This window comes from Apostichopus japonicus, chromosome 19 (assembly GCF_037975245.1).
Source record: "Apostichopus japonicus isolate 1M-3 chromosome 19, ASM3797524v1, whole genome shotgun sequence".
Lineage (NCBI taxonomy): Eukaryota > Metazoa > Echinodermata > Holothuroidea > Aspidochirotida > Stichopodidae > Apostichopus > Apostichopus japonicus.
In genome coordinates this window covers 30,363,421-30,380,738 of record NC_092579.1, presented here as the reverse complement: position 1 = coordinate 30,380,738, position 17,318 = coordinate 30,363,421, and the positions used below count along the sequence as shown (strand labels likewise).

General features: G+C 37.6%; 1 protein-coding gene across 7 annotated transcripts in view; it reads left to right on the top strand.

Moving 5' to 3' along the window:
- LOC139959406 (multidrug resistance-associated protein 1-like) overlaps window positions 1-17,318 on the top strand; it is a 59,090-nt gene that overhangs the window by 17,987 nt on the left and 23,785 nt on the right. For 5 of the 7 annotated variants that reach the window (XM_071956982.1, XM_071956983.1, XM_071956978.1 and 2 more), the window contains 12 exons: window positions 5,120-5,377; window positions 5,713-5,916; window positions 6,554-6,700; window positions 7,352-7,436; window positions 8,268-8,334; window positions 8,806-8,932; window positions 9,763-9,939; window positions 11,238-11,405; window positions 12,087-12,270; window positions 13,038-13,083; window positions 13,633-13,747; window positions 14,563-14,776. In XM_071956982.1, the coding sequence (XP_071813083.1) occupies window positions 5,120-5,377; window positions 5,713-5,916; window positions 6,554-6,700; window positions 7,352-7,436; window positions 8,268-8,334; window positions 8,806-8,932; window positions 9,763-9,939; window positions 11,238-11,405; window positions 12,087-12,270; window positions 13,038-13,083; window positions 13,633-13,747; window positions 14,563-14,776 (1,792 nt within the window). Of the gene's footprint in view, window positions 1-1,982; window positions 2,161-5,119; window positions 5,378-5,712; window positions 5,917-6,553; window positions 6,701-7,351; window positions 7,437-8,267; window positions 8,335-8,805; window positions 8,933-9,762; window positions 9,940-11,237; window positions 11,406-12,086; window positions 12,271-13,037; window positions 13,084-13,632; window positions 13,748-14,562; window positions 14,777-15,248; window positions 15,560-17,318 lie in introns of all 7 variants that reach the window. The other 2 variants (XM_071956981.1, XM_071956980.1) reach the window with 2 other exon arrangements.

Here is a 17,318-nt window from a genome sequence, read left to right as displayed (position 1 = left end):
ATCCTCCCCTTTTCCTTTGATGAAACCCCATTTTAGTAAATGATTACCAACTATACGATTCAACTGAGGTTTCTTAGCAGCTGGAGGTACTACGATACTAAGGTGCTTAGCTAAGTCTAGGAGATTATCTTTGGATAAATCATCTACATTCTCTATAGTCAATTCAGTCTGTGATACAAATGCTTCAGCCGTGGTAAAGGCCATAGCGAAATATAAATGCACCGCTATTACATACATATAGAAACACTTATAAGACAAGAGACACTAATTAGATGCAAATTTTGCTAATCTGGTATTTTTGAAAAAATTTGCAAGTTTAGCCAATTTGTTCGTTTCCCGGATAGGCCCCCAAATAATATCTGTTACGAAGTCCAGATATCATGGTTTGGGAAACGAACACAATAAAGTAGGTTAGATAGGTTTTGTTTTAAAAGAATCTAATGCGTGTCTCTTGGTAACAAAAATATATAACTTAGCATAAATACATTACATACCTTAATACTTAAAGTTAACTTAGCGCGCACGCAAGGTACCTCGGCTACCGCTGGGCTCTCCGTCGGGGTGTCAAATCCCAGGGTAGTCTGTAACCGTAGTGCGGGTGTGTCTGGAAGCTTCCGGAAGGCGCTTTTCGTATAAATAACAGCTCCGGTATAGAGAACAGGACCAGGTAAGGTAAATAATAAGTTCAGAAGAATGGTATCCAAAAGAGAGTTAAGAGTAAGTCACACACATCGTGGTTGGGATGGTGAAGAAAGGCCGAAACGGAAAAGGTAGGTTTTGTAAGGGCTATGCAGACATAGTTGTGATACGTGGCGTGACGTACAGGTTGGTGCCACTGGGAGAAGAGACCGAGCCACTCCTTGAAAACTAATTTATATGACATTCGGTGAGGTTACTCAACTGTAGCTTAGAACTGCACTGATTGTGCTCTACGTTTACAAATTAGCATAATAATACACCACTTAAGAATTGCATAACATCAATTAGCTTAGTTAACCTTTAAAGTAACATGCTGCATAACACAACAGAATGGACACCACCGCACTGCACACTATAGCATAACACCATAACCATGGTACTAAGTACCTATGCACACTATAGCATAACACCATAACGATGGTATTAAGTACCTATGCCATGTGTAGATGTGCAGTGAAGTTATGCAAATTTAAGTATAATTCCGATGAAGTATGTAGCTTGAATTCTGGTATTTAAGCACTGACTTAGTTTGAGTACACTTTTTGGTTTACTATGGTGAACTGGCCATGTAAGCTGCAGTATGGGAATGTGGTATCTTAGTTTGAGTGCACTTCTTGGTTTACTATGGTACACAGTGGCCATGTAAGCCGCAGTACGGGAATGTGGTATCTTAGTTTGAGTACACTTCTTGGTTTACTATGGTGAACTGGCCATGTAAGCTGCAGTATGGGAATGTGGTATCTTAGTTTGAATACACTTCTTGGTTACTATGGTCAACAGTGGCCATGTTAGCCGCAGTACGGGAATGTGGTATCTTAGTTTGAGTACACTTCTTGGTTTACTATGGTAAACAGTGGCCATGTTAGCCGCAGTACGGGAATGTGGTATCTTAGTTTGAATACACTTCTTGGTTACTATGGTCAACAGTGGCCATGTAAGCCGCAGTACGGAAATGTGGTATCTTAGTTTGAGTACACTTCTTGGTTTACTATGGTACACAGTGGCCATGTAAGCCGCAGTACGGGAATGTGGTATCTTAGTTTGAGCACACTTCTTGGTTTACTATGGTAAACAGTGGCCATGCAAGCCGCAGTACGGAAATGTACGTTGAATACTATCCACAAAATCACACATTGAACAACTAAAGCAATTATAACCAAAAAAAACCCACATCATTAAGCATTACACTGTACACAGTATATCTTTTAGCCTGTAAATAAAAGCTTTGCCTCTGTTTACGATCTGTTGTTTTTGAATAGAATGTTTTCTTATTTTGATTGTAGACTTATCATTGAGTTCATTGAAAATCCTTCTATTCCCACCTGGAATGGCTATATGTATGCGACCATCCTCATGTTGTTCGCGGCCCTGCAAGCCCTGTTCGGCAACCAGGCTGTCCACATAACGTTTGTGGTCAGTATGCAAATACGCACAGCCATTATTGGAACCATCTACGGAAAGGTTTGTCTCGGCTTCAGCTTGCAATGATATCATCCCAGCTACAAAACTCATATCTCGTACATATCTGCTGCTTGGCTAAACGGAAGGAATTTGGTTGCGGAGATAGATCAGCTCTAGCAAGCTCTTGTATCTGAATTCTGGTAACCTGTACTGCTTCATTTACTCAAGTCCCTTTTTCAGCAACATTCCACGCTGAGTTAATACTAAGTGGTTTAATGAAGTTGCTTGACGTATGGTATTGGATAAAGAGCTGACTCTAACATTTATTTCAAGGACTCCTCTAATATCTCGGCATTTCTGACAAAGCTCTGGCTATGGAATATTTTACTCATGGTGTCATGCTGTGCATATTAAAAGGCATGCTGCAAACAATTAACCTGCTTATACTGTCAACTGTACGAGCACGTAATTTGTAAGTTTGAAATTATTAGGTGGGAAAAGGATCTGCCCAAAAATAGCCAGAAGAACGTTTATTAGCAATATAAACAACGTTCTCAAAATTGGTGACATTGCATACTGTAGTATGTATCAGACACACAAACACACACACTAAAGTAAATCGTCCATCATTCATCTGGAAACTCCTAAAAATTAAGATGTTTAATAACAATATGTCTCAGAATTTAATAATGACTGTAAATTTGTAACTGTTTGAAGTGATTCTGTTATAATAGATCCTGGGAAGTTTAAAGAATACATCTTTTAGGGTTGAGATGTTTACTTCAATAACAAAAGCTCATGTCATCTTACCATTTTACTTTTGTTTTTCAAAATATTTAAATGTTTCCTCTGCTATTGATCATTCATGTCCCCAGTATTAGCTTTTGCCTATAGATAACATTGCAAGATCTCAAAAATTGATATATTGGTTTACATAGTGTCTCAATAAAAAGTGCCCACTGTTTGTCAGTTCGTAGTCTGGGACAAGATTTAAAAGCTCTGATATTTCTCGCTGCTGGTGATGGTGTGCATAAAAAGGTTTCCATTCCATACTTATTATCATTGGTACATTCTTGAATGGCTGAAAAGAAATGCCCAAATAAAGGTAGAAATTAGCATAGTTTTTAAGAAGAGAATGAGTAAACTATGAATGGGTTACCTTGCTGAAGTCTGCCAGTTTAAATATTTTTACTGTCTTTTAGAGAAATAGAATTTGACATATTGACAAGACCCTGCTCTGCCGATTCGTTAGAAAATGTAAGAGTTAAGCCCATAGTGCGGCCATCTTTTTCTAAGAAATCAACATCCCTTTTCCCTTTGTAAAAATCAAATAATAGGCTCATTGTGACAAAATGGCTAGTGATTTCATCTAAGATCTTTTTGATCAAAATCTTTCTGAAATACCCATGGATAGTGATTCCTGTATGGTAGAGTATGTTTTGATAAGTCACCCCACAGATGCAGTCCTTAGTGTATCCTTTATGTTGGGAGGGATGGAGGGATGGAGTAAGGGAGGGATGGAGGGAGGGAGGGAGGGAGGGAGGGAGGGAGGGAGGGAGGGAGGGAGGGAGGGAGGGAGGGAGGGAGGGAGGGAGGGAGGGAGGGAGGGAGGGAGGGAGGGAGGGAGGGAGGGAGGGAGGGAGGGAGGGAGGGAGGGAGGGAGGGAGGGAGGGAGGGAGGGAGGGAGGGAGGGAGGGAGGGAGGGAGGGAGGGAGGGAGGGAGGGAGGGAGGGAGGGAGGGAGGGAGGGAGGGAGGGAGGGAGGGAGGGAGGGCTCATTTAAAAGCTGAATGAGAACAGAGGACATGCAAAGTTTAAGATGAATTTGCAAAGGTCTGCACATGAACGGATGATAGTTTGTTGTTTACATTCCACAATGCATGTTCTTGTTTGCCTCGCACTCATTCAAAAGCTGTTTAGCATCTTTGTTATTAACCTGCATTTCATAGCATGCTCATAATCACTAACAATATTCTTCCACATGTAACACCCAATCACCCCATTTCTTTTCAAGTTTTATATGGGTAAGTGTACATCTGAAATAACCTTTGAAAGGATAAAAAGTCTGGAAGCAAAGTTACCATCTTTAAACACATTTCATAATGAGGATCTTCAGTGTTTCTGTAGATGGTGCTGTCATATCGGTCCTAACAGGTCCTATAGGGTCTCATGCACGTGATCTATCCTGTTAACAGATCTCCAAAGATTCTTTTGTCTACTGCTTCAACACATCTCAGTCTATGTGCAAAGTTGTGAAAGTTTGTTTAAAAGATCTCGATTATCAATAATTATGTGAAGAATTGCAGGTATAAGTCAAGTTTATATTCCACTTTGGAGACTAGGATACAATTTCACTGAAGGTCAAAGTTTATTCTCAGTTTACCGGACTTGATTGAAAATACCTCAAAGAAGCTTTCTGATTGGTTGACAACCAGACGTGTGTAAAGTTGTCGAACAAATGGTGGGTAACAATTCATCACTAAGATGTGCTAGTTATGACTTGCTAAAAAAAACGTAGTTTAGTTCCAACTCAATATGTCACACCATGTGTGAATGACTAAATGTGCAGTTCATATGCCCAGAAGTGTACATTCCTCAAAAAGAATACCTAGAGATATCGGAGACTGTAGCTGGTTCAACTAGAAAGGACCGATATGACAGTGGCCTCTGTTGATTTTTTTGAAGTATATATATGAAGTTTATCGGTTATGATATTGATATAGATAAATGGAACTGCATTGGTGTATGGTCATGTGTTACTGAGAAGTCTAGTGTACTTTGGCAATGCTTACTGGTTATTCAATTTTCCAGTGATAGGAATAATATTTTCTCATATTGAATGCTTTCCTCACATGTGATTGCCACTCCTCAAAAAGTGCAACAAAATAGGAAAGCCAAAAAGAGCAGATGGGGAGGGGGGGGGGCCTGGAGGGGGTAAGGAGAAATGGAGGAGAGGTGGTGGAATATGTTAAGTAAGTAACCAACGTAACTGTCGTCTTGTCGTCAAATTTTGTCACCAGGCAATCCATCTGTCAAATTCAGCGAGGAAGTCCTCGACCATCGGTGAAGTTGTCAACTTGATGTCGGTGGACGCTCAAAAGTTGATGGACTTATGTCTGAACTTGAACCTAGTTTGGTCTTCCCCACTTCAGATTTGTATCACCCTCTATCTGTTGATTGGTATCCTGGGGGTGCTTTCAGTCTTTGCTGGTATTTTTGTCATGGTCTTGATGATTCCATTGAACATGTGGGTGGCCAGGAAAACAAGAGCCTTGCAGGTAAAGTGGACTCTATATTTCCAATATTTAACCCATTGGTATTAATGACTTTAATCAACCTGTTACTCAGAGTAGGTAAACCTGCTGAATTTGAAGAGACTGTGGAAAGACTTATGTTCCAGAGCCAATAAAGATTTCTCACTATTATGTAAGACTTGGCAATTCCAAAGTTAACTCTGTAGGGGAGATACCATTCTGTATCATGGGTAACAAAAAAAGTTGTTATCTTTGGAGGTGATAACTCATTTTGCAACAGCTGAAATAGAATTTTAAAAAAAATGTTTCACTCAACAATTAATTTTTTCGGCCCTTGTTTTTTTTTTTTCATGCTACAGGTTCAACAGATGGGCTTTAAGGACTCAAGAGTGAAGTTAATGGGTGAAATCTTGAGTGGGATTAAAGTCCTCAAACTCTACGCTTGGGAGAGATCATTCCAAGAAAAAGTGCTGAAGTTGAGACGTGATGAGCTGAAAGTCCTACGTAGGGCTGCTTATTACAATGCTGTTACAAGCTTTGCCTTTACTTGTGCTCCATTTTTGGTGAGTTTTGGATTCCAGCTGGCTTCATCAAGTTTTTCTAAGTTTATTGAGCGGGGCGATAAAGAATGTAAACAAGAACATTTCTAAGGATGATAGGTTATATAAACTTTCTTTAGCAGCTGTGGATAAAAAAAAAAAAATTGTAGATGTTCTTGAGAGGGTCGGGTAGGGGTGGGATAGGGGTTAATATGTCAAGAACTTTGATAGATTTTGTGTAGATATTTTATTGTTGCATCTGTTTCATGTGGACAGAATTTGTCTCTTTAATTACACGAGTGTCCTGTTGCCAAGTAGAGAAGAAGTATAAAACAATGGTTTCTATGACAACTGACGAATATATCTGACAGAGAAATCAACAAGGAGCCTCCTATACCTAACCATCTGTGTATGTTAGCTGCAACTGACATATTAAATGGGCTTATTTTGTTTATTAAATTATGTGAAAGTCCTCTTGAATAGCTTGAATAACTGCTTCAAAATTTATTTTGTTTGGGCGAAAAGAAGGGAGTCAACAACAGATTTCCCCTAATATCTTTTGAATAATGTATATATAAATGTATATATGAAAACAAAATAGGTTAAAATAATGTATTTTGAAAAAGTGCTGTAAAAATGAGATTTTTACTTTCTTTTTCAGGTCACACTGTCATCCTTTGCCGTCTTTCTCCTCTCGGATGAGAACAATGTGTTGAATGCTGAGACCATCTTCGTCTCCCTGTCTCTCTTTAATCTGCTCCGGTTCCCTCTGGCGATGCTTCCGTTTGTTGTTTTCAGTGTAGTTCAAGTGAGTATCTAACTCCTCCTCCTCCTCCTTCCATTCCGTCAGCCTAGAGTGGAAGATGAGATCTGAATATTCAGAAATTTACACTTGTAACTGATTTAATTCCGAATGAAATAACTTTCCATATTGAGAAGTAGATACATCTTTCAGATAGACCTGTTGTTTTGTATGTTTCCCCCCACGGTTCAGACTAATGTGGATCTTCAGCATTCCATTAGAGGGCGCTCTCATATGTGTCCGAACAGTGCGGTAGATACTGCTCGGAGTCGTTATGTGTCTGAACTCTCCTGTTTACAGATCTCCAAAGATTTTGTGTAGTGCTGTAACATAGTTAATCCAGTTGGTGTTAAGTATTGTTTCAATTAGAGCTGTTGTTTCATGTTTTGTTAAGAACAATAATCTCAAGCGGGATGGTGATCAAACACAGGATTTAGGAACAGACTAGACTTCAAGAATGACTCTAAAACCAGCTCAAACAACAAGCATCGATTAAATCATGTCAAACCTTTCACTCAGGAATCTCTTCATTCATAGCTTCTGGTGCATAACTAACCTCCACATTTAAAAAAAAAAAAAACAAAGTTTGTTGGTAAAATATTTGTTTTGAAAAAAATAGATAACTTTTCTTTCTTTTCATTTGTCCTTTTTTTTCAGGCTCATGTGTCTCTCAAACGTCTTTCAAGGTTCTTGAAGTTGGAAGAGTTGAATCCTCAAAATGTTGATCATTTCAATATGCCAGGTAAGATGATACTTAGTGAGAAACACAATCTGTTTTTTTTGGCCAAGAAGTTTGAAATTTGTTAAATTTAGAAGTAAAAACACCTTTTTCTTTTGGGGGGGGGGGGGGCATTAAATAATGATATTTCTGTAGTATAATGAAATATAACCAGCTCAATTTGACCTGTGTGCCTTGAAGTTTTCTTTTATTTTGGTAAGCAGTTGCATTTGCCTTTAAAGGGATATTCATCTCAGAGTTTACAAAAACAAGAAAAGACTTTTCCACTTTAAAGTAGTACCATTATATCATTGTGCTAGTCTCTAGTTACTTAAAAACAATGGCTATTGTGGGTAGACTCACCCTACATTAACATAACAATCATGTGTTGTTGTTTCAATCATTGCATTGTAACTTGTCTGAATTATTTACATGGTTGTAAACAGTATGTGCACCTTCAATGGCAAGCCTGGTGTAATAGCATTGAAATCAGTGATCGATTGATTTAATATAATCTCAAATCTATTTCAAGAAAAGCAGAATGAATAAAACTTCATTAATAATAAATGAATAACAAATGAATAAAATGTTTTTTTTTTACAGATTTTTTCAAATATGTGCAGTGTAATTACTGTATAGTCAGTGTTGTTTTGACCTCTAGTTTTAATTCTCCTACAGTCCTGTAACCATTATCAGATCCTATGTAAAGTCATTGTTTTTTACCTCTATTTTTTGTGCACCTACATTCCTGTAACCATTATCAGATTCTATGTACAGTCAGTATCGTTTGTTAAGTTTAGATTGATATGAAGGTAAATGTTTTTTTTCTTAACATAGTTTGATTTTGTTTTACAGGTCAGGCTATAACAGTAGAAGATGGTAAATTTAGCTGGTCAAAGGAGGATGAGCCAGTCTTACATGAGTAAGTTCCTTAAAGGATATGTGCATCAATAGGTCACTACATGGAAGTTATTCAGTAGGTTTCATATACAAATACAGCATAGTGAGATACGAGGTAACCAAATTGCTACTCGCAGAGATGTATAGCAGTTTTCTGCCTTCAAAACTTTTCTAGTTTTGGTATTTTATGATGAACAAAATCTCAATCAGTAATAAGGCATACTGTGGCCACAGCAGTAATGTTAGTTGAAATTTGTCAGAAGTGCAGCCCCTCCCCACTCCCCTTTTCATACTTTCATCTTAAGTCTCTTGTTTGGAATTACCAATGCCAGATTAAATCAGCTCCTCCTTTAAAATATTTGAAAGTGTTTAATAGTTGCACATGTCATCTACTGTTTGTCTCTAATAGTGCATAATACATAACAAAAGAGCAAAAGGTTCAGCATATTGATTTAACCTTTGACCTTTCCTACCCCCCCCCCCCCACCCACAGTATCAGTTTAGACGTCCCACAAGGTGCTCTGGTCGCAGTAGTCGGTCAAGTTGGAACAGGGAAGTCATCTTTGCTTTCAGCGTTGCTAGGTGAAATGGAGAAAAAAGATGGGAAAGTCTTTGTACAGGTAAGACATTATCTTGGATTCCATTGATGTGGGATGAAGTTATGGAAAGCATCTCTTGAAAAGATAGACAAATGGACATATTTATTGTAATGAAGATGAATGTGGAGCAAAGTCTAAGTATTGTTGTAAAATTTGCATTCAGTTCCTGTTACTATCACAGCATCTGCCTTATGTGAACTTAGACAGCCTACCGAAATGTTCTCTCCAAATGTATTTGATAGATAAGTTGAACTAACATTTCATCGCTCAAATATATAGTACAGAAACATTGTGCAAGAAATGTAACATGACTGAGTCAAGCTAAATACTTTTAAAGCAGAGTTATAATCAGGTAATTATTGTGATGTAAATCATGATTGTATCAACGTCACCCTTCCCAAGATGATCTTTTAGCTTTAAATCTACTGCAGGACAACTAAAGATGAATTTCAATACCCTTTAAAGTAAAACAATTGTAATGCTTTGGTAGCAGCAATGTGGGACCACAGAAGTGTTATCTTGCTAACTTTTGTATTGATTCTGTGGAGGTGACTTTGTGCTATCTGAACTTGGTATATGGGTGGTACAGCCACTTTGATTAATGATTGATGATTGGATCATCAGAAAATATGAGTGGTATTGAAAGGAATCCTGCACTGGTAGCACTTGTGTTTCTTTGTCTGCAGCATATTACAAAACTAGTGTTTGCTGAAAGTATGTTTTCCTCTAAAAAGCAACTTAGTAGCAGAAATGTTGTTAAACATCATATTGTTTCCATCTTTGGCCCTGTCTGTCTTTTCTGTGGTGTTCATGGAAACTGGCTTGATTCTTTCACTCTTTCCTTCCATCAGGGATCTGTGGCCTACGTTGCTCAACAAGCTTGGATCCAAAACGAAACAGTGAGAGGAAACGTCCTGTTTGGTAAAGATCTCAACTCCACCAAATATGAGAAGATCCTTCAAGCCTGTGCTCTGCAGAGAGATCTGGAAGTGTTACCTGGAGGCGATTTGACGGAAATTGGAGAAAAAGTAAGATTCAGATTAAAGGGAGACATCTCGATGAGTCATTTTGACTTCAAAATAGTTCATCAACAATCTTGTCGATTCAACAGCAGAGTTTTGTTAAAATCAGTAAAAGTCACAAAAAGGAAAGATTAAAGAAAGAAAAAGCTGATCAACACAAAGACACACAACCTGATCAAGTACAAATATTTTTGGGGCAAAATTTCTGGAATATTATTGCTAACTAGGAGTTGCCAAATGGTTTGAATAAAGGGATATTCAGGTCGCTGAGAAAGGGACACTTGTACGAACAGAAACAAAACTAGGATCCACACTGTAAGTAGAAAACTCCATCTCAACGTTTTACCTGTAAATCAAGATACGGTTGATTGATGGATTGGATGGAATAGATTTTGATGGGATAAAACCCTGATTCTTTCCTGGAATAGTAGTTGGTCTGTGATGTCATACAGCAAAAATTTTCTTCAAAAAGCTTCTCTTTTCTATGACTACCTTCTTGCTGATTGTTATCCTAAAACCTGATATATTTGGAATGTTTGCATATAGCTATCAAGATTCTCTGTATTCAGAATTTCATCCAAATGGAACTGTTTTGTAGAAATATTATTATTCCTCTCTGAATAAGTGAATGAAATATAATAGACAAAAACATTTTCAGCTGATCTTGCCGTGATGACATCATTTCACTTTTTCATTGCCAGATATTACATTCACAAAATACCACCAAATTTGAAAATTATTGCCCACTTATCTTTTGCCATACAAAATGCTAAGAGGATGTGTTTTGAACTCAAGATGCAGATAAATTCCAGCAATTTTACTAAGCAATCAACTTCAGCTACTCAAATATCCTTTGAAGATGAGAAACCAATTGGAGAATGTTACTTGGCTGATCAGTGTAATGTGAACTGTATGTCCTGTGCAAGCTACAGCTTTCAGATTTTTCTCAGTTATGTTATATTGGTAAAAAGACATTACTTTCTGGGGACATTGGAATAAGTTTCTAATGTACAATAGCCTTTTGTTAGCATTTTTATATATTTTTCTAAAAATTAACAGCTATTTTGTCAGGTATTTCCATTCTGTCAAATTGGAAAGCTTTTCTCAAGCTTGAGAAATGGAAAAATAAACTATATTTAACTTCACTTTTAGTTTGAAATCTTAAGATAACATCATACTGGAAAAATTGCTGTAATTGCCAAACTGCTCTTTGTGTTCCACTTGTGAAGAACATTTTGTTCACAATTTTTCTGACCAGACAATTCTCGTTCATGTATATGAATTTCTGCATTCATTCCCCTTAGGGTATAAATCTGAGCGGTGGTCAAAAGCAGAGGGTGAGTCTTGCGAGGGCGGTATACGCAAACTGCGATATTTATCTTCTGGACGATCCTCTGAGCGCTGTCGACGCTCACGTAGGAAAACACATCTTTGACAACGTGGTCGGACCAAATGGTGTATTGAAGAAAAAGGTAAACTCCTGCTAATAATGCTCTAGTCATATCTCATATAATTGACATTTAGTGCTCTAGTCATATCTCATATAATTGACATTTCAGGACTACGTTTGTCATTTGGCAATTAAGTGCAGACAATGTGGTTTTCCATTTCTCTGTGTGGTTGGTTATGTAATCATACAGGTGTTTTTGTATCAAAGCAGTGAAATTTAATTGGAATTTCCACCTGTTGTTTCTATTATGGTAGACCATTGAAGGAGAGATATGGTTCCTTAAATCATGATCTCTTGTGAAATTGGAGCAGAATCAATAAAGTAAGCCTCAAAATTTTAAAATATGTAGCCCTGAAACAACAAGGAGATACCATTACCTTAATTTTCTATGTGTTGGCAAATTTTACTCAAACATATAAGAAACCTTTCGCAGCATATTAAATGAGAACCATTTGCTAGTTTACAGTCAAACAGAAGAAATGACACCATTGGTCATTCACTCATTGCATATTCATCTTCTAAGTGTTGGCAAATTTTACTCAATCATGTAACAAACCTTTCCCCAGCATATTAAATAAGAACCATAGCTACTTTATCAATGTTATGTGTGTTATTGGTAAGTTTCATTTGTTTGGTGTTGAATTTAGAAAAATTTGTTACATTTTGTAGGATCACTCAGTAATGTTCTTCTTCCAATTCTCAGACTCGGATCTTTGTCACCCACGGCATCAGCTTCCTGCCTCAAGTGGACAAGATTGTCGTCTTGAAGAACGGCGCCATCAGTGAAGAAGGATCCTACAATGAACTTCTAGAGAGGAACGGGGCGTTTGCTGAATTCTTACAGAATTACAGCTTACAGGAAGAGGAAGAGAAAGAAGTTACTGAAGGTCAGTTAAGGTCAACAACTAATGCAGCTCACATCAGCACATCATTAGTCATTCACGCATTGCATATTCATTGGAAATGTGGAACAGTAGAATAGAAAAAATGACATTGTTGGTCATAATCATTGCATATTCATTGGAAATGTGGAACAGTAGAATAGAAAAAATGACATGGTTAGTCATTCACTCTTTGCATATTCATTGAAAATGTGGAACAGCAGAAAAAGGCAAAATTACATCATTGCATTTTAATTGAAATGTGAAACAGTAAAAAGAAAAATGACATTGTTGGTCAGTCGCTCATTGCATATTCATTGAAATATGAAACAGCAGAAAAGATCATTGAACAAGCAAGAATTTCATTGGTACAATATATGTCTGCATGGTTTCTTTGTTTATGACATTGGTATAGTTCCTAATATGCTAGAACGTCAAAACTTCAAAAGCATGTTCTTGCAATTTAATGTCTTTGTTTTAAATATTTGACTATGAACAATCGTCTTTGTCTGGGAGCAATAACACAGTTTTCGAAGCCCTGGTACAAAGTGCCCTCTGCTGCAAATTTCTCTTGTTTTTCTTTAACCACAATACATTTTTCCTATTTTGTATAAGTTACAAAAGGAATTGAAACTACCAAATTACCCAATTTACATGAAGAATACAGACCATCCCAAACTTAAAGCCCACCCCCCCCCCCCCTCCACCTTACAGAAGAGTAAGGCCTGTATATCTTTCTGTTGTTAACAGCACTGACATATTCTTCTCCACAGCTGATGCAGTCAGCATGATGTCTTCTGGGACCAAAAGCCAGGCAGAGTAAGTTTTCCACATATTCATGGTCCAAATTTGACTTTTTTCCCTGCAAAAGACAAAAGTTTCAAACAGTGCTTGACACTCAAAAACGCTATCGCGAGCAATATCTACCACCATGTTTGTTGCTGTGTGGTTTAGACATTTAGTTTGCACTTAAAGATGAATAGGTCAGAAAGAAATTATTTCTGGGATCTCAAGAATACAATGTTGACAGAAATTAAAAAGAAGTACATATGTAACCAACATAAGTATGAAGAGTGCATGGTAGTAGGGTTATGGAGAAAAGGGAGTGGATTGTGCTGGTAATTGTGGGAGGGTGAACTTTCATGAAATCTCCATTTTCTTAACTTGATTTCAGTGTACACTGATATTCAGTTTGATATTAGTCCCCTTCAGACTTGATATTTCCCAATATTTCTCTGAATAATCTCTAAATTCAAATAATGACATTTTAATATAAGTTTGGGAAGAATGAGGAACCTTTCTGAAATATTTGTGACCCTTTTATTCTTCCCCCCCCCCTTTCTTTCCTTTGACTTTCCTTTTGCACAGATCTTTGAGAGAAATTCACCAGAATGGTAAATTTGGAAAGAAAGAGGATGGGGATGTGGACTTAACGAAAGAAGGCAAAAGTTTAATAGACCAGGAGAAAGCAGAGATTGGAAAGGTTGGTACCTGTCTGGTTGGAAGGTTTGACTTTTTAATTGCGTTTTAAAGTGTTTGTTTGAAAATTGTGACTAAATATCGCAGTCTAACTTAAAAAACAGTGAACCAACATGTCACAGGAATAGAATTGTAGCTTACTGGAGGGTTGAAGTGAACTTAAATGTTACAGGAATAGAATTGTAGCTTACTGGAGGGTTAAGTGAACCAACATGTCACTGGAATAGAATTGTAGCTGTGGTGTTATCATTTGCACAACTCACATACAGTATCCACTTGTATAACTCTCACATGCGGAACCCATTAGTAAATTAGTAAACAAAAATACTTGAATGCTCGCAATGGCAAAACAGGTGTCAGTGGGTATGTTCAGTTTAAATTATGTTGTGTTCAGTTGTATAATACAGAGGCCAGACTACTATCATATTTAACGTAAAGTGGCCAGACTGGTCTGTTTACAGTCCGTTATCAGTAAATATTTTCTTGTCTCGTTTTTTTGACCTGCTGATCAGCATATTGATCACTTGCTATTCATCAAAATGGAAACTGGGGCTAAAGAAATTGATCTTCAAGAGCAGATTAATATTAATAAATCATCGCAAGTAACAATGTGAATTTTTCTTTTCAATATCGGCTTGCAATTATTAGTAATGAGGCTAAAGTTTACTGATACTGATATGCCGTCGATGATGCAAATATCGAAATTGCGATATTGCAAGTTAGAGTTGATTGACCAGCATCAGGGATACTCTAGTTCTATCTTTAATACAAAGATCCAGATAACTGGGCCGAGTCCTGTGTTTTTCTTAATATTCCCAGGTTGCCTACACGGTCTACTTTACTTACCTGAAGTCTGTTGGACTCTGGCTGTCTCTGCTCATCCTCTCCTTCTTCATACTCTACGACATCTTTTCCGTCGGCTCCAACATCTGGCTGAGTGTCTGGAGCGAGGAACCCTTACAGAATGGAACACTTGCCGTCCCAATTAGAAATAAGTACCTTGCCGTTTACGGTTTGTTTGGGCTGGGCCAAGGTGAGAATCAACTCTTCATTCCTTTTGTCTTTAATTGTCTTAAAAGTGTAAACATTTTCCTCTTTGGCGAGGTAACGTGCAGTGTCCGTTTTGTTCTAGCATTAATTCTGCTTCTGGTGTGAAGTTTGGCAGATTCTGTCGTTATCCATTAAAGATATCAGGATATATTCTCGAGTCGGACTGATTTTTGTTTCTTCTTGACCAGACAGATAGATTATAAAACAAGAAATGTTGGCTGGAAGACAATTTCAGAAGCTTTTTTTTTCTCAGAAGAATAGCATCTTGTGTTTCTTCTCAGACAACAGAGCAGCCTCTAGTAGACACTTTGTTATTCTTCATTCTGCTGTATTTTTAAGCTTTTTTATTTTTTGAATTTTTTGATCGTATCCATGTTTTTACAGTGTTTTTCTTGGACTTTCTGTATGATCCTGGAAACCCGGAAAAGACCAAACTTTTTTTTCTCTTTCTGTAGCATGCGCCGCCATATTTACATCCATTTTCTCCGCTCACGCAGTTGTCAGGTCAGCAACCAAAACGCACACTAGTCTTTTGTTGTCTGTCTTTTCGGCGCCCATGAATTTCTTTGACGTGACGCCGATGGGGAGGATATTGAATCGTTTCAGTCGGGATATTAACGCAGTAGACGAGGCCATTCCTAGTATCATGTCTAATTTTCTTCGGGTTTTTATTGGTCTTATGGAGGTTGTCGTGGTGATACTCTATACCATGCCCGTCTCAACGGTGGTAGTCGTCCCATTGGGGATCATGTACATATATCTGCAGGTATCGAATCCGTCAGCCTTTTTACTCTATTTGCTCAGCTTTGGGGTGCATTTGAAATAAACAACCACATCGCATTCATTTCAGGTAGCCTGTGGCACATGACTAACATAAAGTTAATATTCTACATAAGCCGAAACATGTATTAAGTGACTGTCTGTGGTAATTTTGTGCAAATCATTTGAGATCTTCTTTTGGTGAGATGCTTTGAGGCTTGGTGTAGTTATCACTGTTTCTGCTGCATTGCCTTTCATGTGTATCTTGCTATATACGAGCCTGTTTGTGCCAAACCCTTCTCTGTAATATACACATCCTCTGCTCCTTAAAAATAGTGAAAGAAGGGCAATATAAAGCTTCAACCAATATATATAATGCTTGAGAAAGATATATAAATTGACTGAGTCTAGAGTTAGTTGTATAAAACCAGCTCAAGTATAGAGCAATCTATGCAATGCTTACTGATAATTGTGTGAATCAGTTTACTAACTTGCGAGTGAGTTAAATATTTAAAGTTAACCTGGATGTAATGACTGTGTGGTATCCTCATTCGGTTCAGTTTGTATGATATTGCAAAGTCAAGAGATGTTAGCAACTGATTGGATGAATTAGGAGGAGGGTGCTACCTTCTATGTAATGAAAAGTAGTGATAGAAGTCTTATATAGTAAGGGGGAGTACACTGTATATAGTAAGGGGGAGTACACTGTATATGTCATACAGTGATTGAATACAGCTACTGTTATACATAGCATAGGTTGTCTACTACTGACGGTCTACTACAGTCTACTGGTTAATCCATCGAGTAGGTGTCTATCTCAAGTCCACCCACAACTGTCCTGCATTTCGACGAGCATTTGCCTGATACATATAAGTATTGATCTGTTCTCGAGTTAACTGATTGTTTGCTTCTTAAGTCTTGAAATAGACCAAACTTCTGCCATTTAATGATGAATGTCAGTTAGGTCACTAGCATGACAAATTATTGAATATATGAAACAATAGCAGAGTGGTACATTATCTAAACCAAACAAAAGAGGAGGGGCTGGGGGTGGGAGGGGTCTTACTTTGACTGAAATTAGGAACTACAATAAGAAGCACAGATCGTAAGCAGATGCACCCCTCCCCCTCTCCTTCCCAACTCTCTCCCATCCTTTTCTTGTGAAAGAACAATTGACCATTGCTGGTTGGTAGCTGGGATTCAATATCACTTTTGGCAATCAGTACCTACTGTAATGCTTGATTTATCATTGCGTAGATATGTGATACATTGCACATTCCCAGCTGACCACAAATGAGTTGTTTTGTCACTGTGTTCCGTTTCTAAATTACACTTTTGGTAGACGCAAGTTTTTACTAGTGTTGTGAGGTATGCCCGTTTGTGACACTAGCTTGCACTGTTCATAACACAGTAAACCAATTTGTTCTGCTATGAAATGAATACATTTGGTAGCAGTTGTCTGTTATTGCACAGATGCAATATTTTCAGAATGCATGTATCCGTATATCTGTGTTGGATGTTAGGGTTTCTGTCTGTTGCTGCTTATTTTATATTTATTTTATTCATTTTGATGTAGAAAAGAGGGCATATCTTCTTTTCTGGTTAAAAACACTGCTTCTCCCTGAAATTAGCTAAAATACCTGGATTAACTAAATGGAATTCCTCCTTGCCTATTTTACGTTTTGGAATCAATTTCTCTCTAACGTACCTGCCAGCAATTGCTGTCTCAAGACAAATCGATAAGAACGGGAGAATCCACAGCCCTC